Source organism: Formica exsecta, unplaced genomic scaffold (assembly GCF_003651465.1).
Source record: "Formica exsecta isolate Colony F162 unplaced genomic scaffold, ASM365146v1 scaffold658, whole genome shotgun sequence".
In the NCBI taxonomy this organism is placed as follows: domain Eukaryota; kingdom Metazoa; phylum Arthropoda; class Insecta; order Hymenoptera; family Formicidae; genus Formica; species Formica exsecta.
Window position 1 is genome coordinate 22,480 of NW_021853420.1, and position 3,149 is coordinate 25,628.

Here is a 3,149-nt window from a genome sequence, read left to right on the forward strand (position 1 = left end):
TGTGTCCGATTGGGTCTGTGTCCGATCGAGCCTGTGTCCGATCGGGACTGTGTCCGATCGGACATGTGTCCGATCGGATCTGTGTCCGATCGGGAAATATTGTCGTGTCCGATCAGTAATGTGCGCAATCGGGACGATCCCATAAGGCTAGCGCCGATGTCCGGCTGCTATAATTTATTATAAACAAAATAGAACCATCGCGGTGGTCTCTTCATATTGTTTCATATTTATATAGAGCTTCTTAGTATTGTATGCATCGGATATAAAATATTCCGCACGAAATATTAATTATATTTTGGACGTTCCTCGCGCTATCTCTCTCGCACCGCCTTACGAACGCAGTATCTCGCATCATCATCCACGCGCATGCCTCGCGCTATCCTTCTCGCGCTATCCTTCTCGCACGCCCATAGAATGCTATCCTTTTCCTACTCGCGAACGCCTCGCGCTATCCTTCTCCCACCCGGTCGCGCCGCAGTTACATATCTATCTTATATGCGAGAAAGGCTAGCGAAATAATCATTTTGTTCATTTTTTTAACACATTTATTTATATTACCATACATCACCTCGTCTCAAAGGTTTCAGACAAAAGTTCATCCACAGCATAAGCTAATAGTTCGCAATCTATGATAGATGTTTTATCATAGACTTCGCGCAAGATTTTGACCGCAGAATCTCTTTCGGCGCCAAACATATTACTTTGCACACTCCGGACAAATTGATCGAAACTCTCATTTACGGCTTCTAAATTTTCGCACAGCTTCAAATATTCGTGAGTAACACAGTGTTCGATTTCGAATAAGAAAAATATAGTTGACGGTTTCATGTACAAGCAAGAATCGCGCAACGTAAGTTTGACAACACTCGCATCACTTATTTTAACAATCTCAATTGTTAAATCGTTAATCCATATTGGTGTATGATCGGGCGTTTGCACAAGTCGTTCAACGTCCGCTCGTTTCAGCATTAGCGATTCCCATGTGTCAAACGCTGGTACGTGTCGTACAGAATCGACCATCTGTTTTTATCGAAATCTAGATTCATATCGTCGTACGGATAACATTCCGAGTTCAGATAGAGTTTCACGTTGGTCAATTTGCAATGGTCGAATCGACTCGAATCCTCGAACATGACGTTCTTCCGGCCTGTCTGCAGAACAAAGACAACGTATCGCGGCTTCTCCAGCTGAGTCGCGGGCTTAATGGGCCACGAATGTTTGGTTGTACGATGCAATAGCGGAAATTCGTACAGATCCCACGAGCGAAAATCTATGCTGATGTATTGTCCGCTTTCCAAGGCGCGCAGCATCGACAGCTTATTAATCTCATTCAATACCACGTGCGGCATTCGCCATTGTATCTTGAATATGTCGATCGCAGGCTTCAGTGCCAAATTTCCTATCAGACAATTGTTGCCGTTGCGCGATCGTATTAAGATCAACTCGTGACGAGCGTTAATCACCACGCGTCTGTAATCCTCGCAAAATCCCAATAACATGTAGAGCGGTACGCAAAAATTGAAGTATCCATTTGCGTTAGTCGTATCATATTGCGCATCCCAGCCGGCGTTCCTCATAACTACGGTTTTATCGGATGATATCGTTGCAAAGTTCTTGAGTGTGCTAGTTGTGGCGATAAAAATTCATTCGCGCAACTGCACATGCGAGAAAGCGGCCGCGCCGACAGTACGGGCGCCGCCGCTGCGCGGCGCACGCCGAGCGAGCTTACCCGTGAGCCGAAAGACGCTCAGGCAGCTACATATACGCCGCGAGTATCCAGTACCGGTCACCTCCGCTAGGCGTCACACGCCAGGAATGCATTTCCGTGGGCCAAAGTCAACCCACGGGGATCATAAGCAGGCTCATCGGGGAGCCAAGACACATTCAGTAATTAGCGCATTTTCGATACGTCAAAATACGACACGGCGCCTAGTCGCCTCGATCAGACCACGAAGAAGCCTCCAGCCATCAACACGAAGGGCGCAAGGAAGAATTCTCCTCGGGAAGGAGAAGTAGGAGTGCGAAAGCACACAAGACCAGCACCTCTACATCTCCTGACCCGGAGAAAACCAGGCGCATCCTCGCCTTCGCCTGGCGCTCAGCGCCAACCCGCCGGCGCATCCTTGCCTTCACCTGGCACCCTACGCCAACCTTCCGGCGCCAAGTCGCCTCCTCCGGGCGCCATGCGCCACAGCTCCGGCGGATCCTCGCCTTGGCCCGGCGCTACTCGCCACAGTTCCGACGCATCCTCACCTCGGCCTGGCGTACCTCGCCAACGCTTCGGTGAATCATCACCTCGAACTGGCGCCACGCGCCCCAGCTCCGGCCATTCACCCACACGTCAGAGATCTCGCGTCCTGAGCATCGTCTCGGCCCCTCATCTACAGCGGCTGTCGGGAAAACGGCGCCATAATAGCACTGAACGTGCTTGCAGCAAGCGTCCTCGGCGGAGCAAGGACGGAAAGGAAGCAGGGCCTCCAACCCAGGAACCGCACAGGCGGGAGCCGGTGTCCGATATTGGACCAACGTTGGAGCTTCATCCGATGTCCCCAATCACACTCTCATCCTCCGACGAAGGTCAAGGAAGGCCAAGGACACCCCGCCTTAGGGAGCCATCGCCAGATCTAATAGATTCGTGGTGTCTGCCAGCTTGGGACCCTCCAAAATACCGCTCGGTGGAGACTTAGACGGAGGAACAGAAGTCGACATGTGAGCAAGGATCGCAGACGTGCGGAAACACGTACTCCAAAACCGACCAGGCCACGCAAACGAGAAAGCGTGGGGGACTACGCCGATACGTCCCTATTGATTATTATAGACAATGTAAATATGTAAAGGAAATATAATTAGTTACTACCATTAAGCCTTACTCATTTACGGCCAGAACCTAAGCGATTCCTACCTCCCAAGCGATCACATTAATATAAGTAAGCGTAGACGCTACACCCATCTTTTATGTATGAATAAAAACTGTGTAATAGATATGCACAGTCTGCAAAACTTAAATCTTTCTCTCGACATACTCTGCTTAAGATGTAGAAAAATGATGAGGTAGATGAGACGTGATATTCCAGTTAGAAGGAGACAAAATATATGAAATTAAAATATATATAATCGAGAGGAGTGTGCAACGTTATAGTACGCAATCG

At 49.2% G+C, this 3,149-nt stretch overlaps 1 protein-coding gene across 1 annotated transcript; it reads right to left on the reverse strand.

Annotated features, from left to right (window-relative positions):
• Nucleotides 1-968: 968 nt before the first annotated feature.
• On the reverse strand, nucleotides 969-1,577 carry LOC115242866. Its single transcript, XM_029819444.1, has one exon. The coding sequence runs from the start codon at nucleotides 1,575-1,577 to the stop codon at nucleotides 969-971; it is 609 nt and encodes a 202-aa protein (XP_029675304.1).
• Nucleotides 1,578-3,149: the final 1,572 nt, after the last annotated feature.

Excerpts from the sequence above, each read along its gene's own strand:
- LOC115242866 (XM_029819444.1), bottom strand. The coding sequence starts at position 1,577 with ATGAGGAACGCCGGCTGGGATGCGCAATATGATACGACTAACGCAAAT.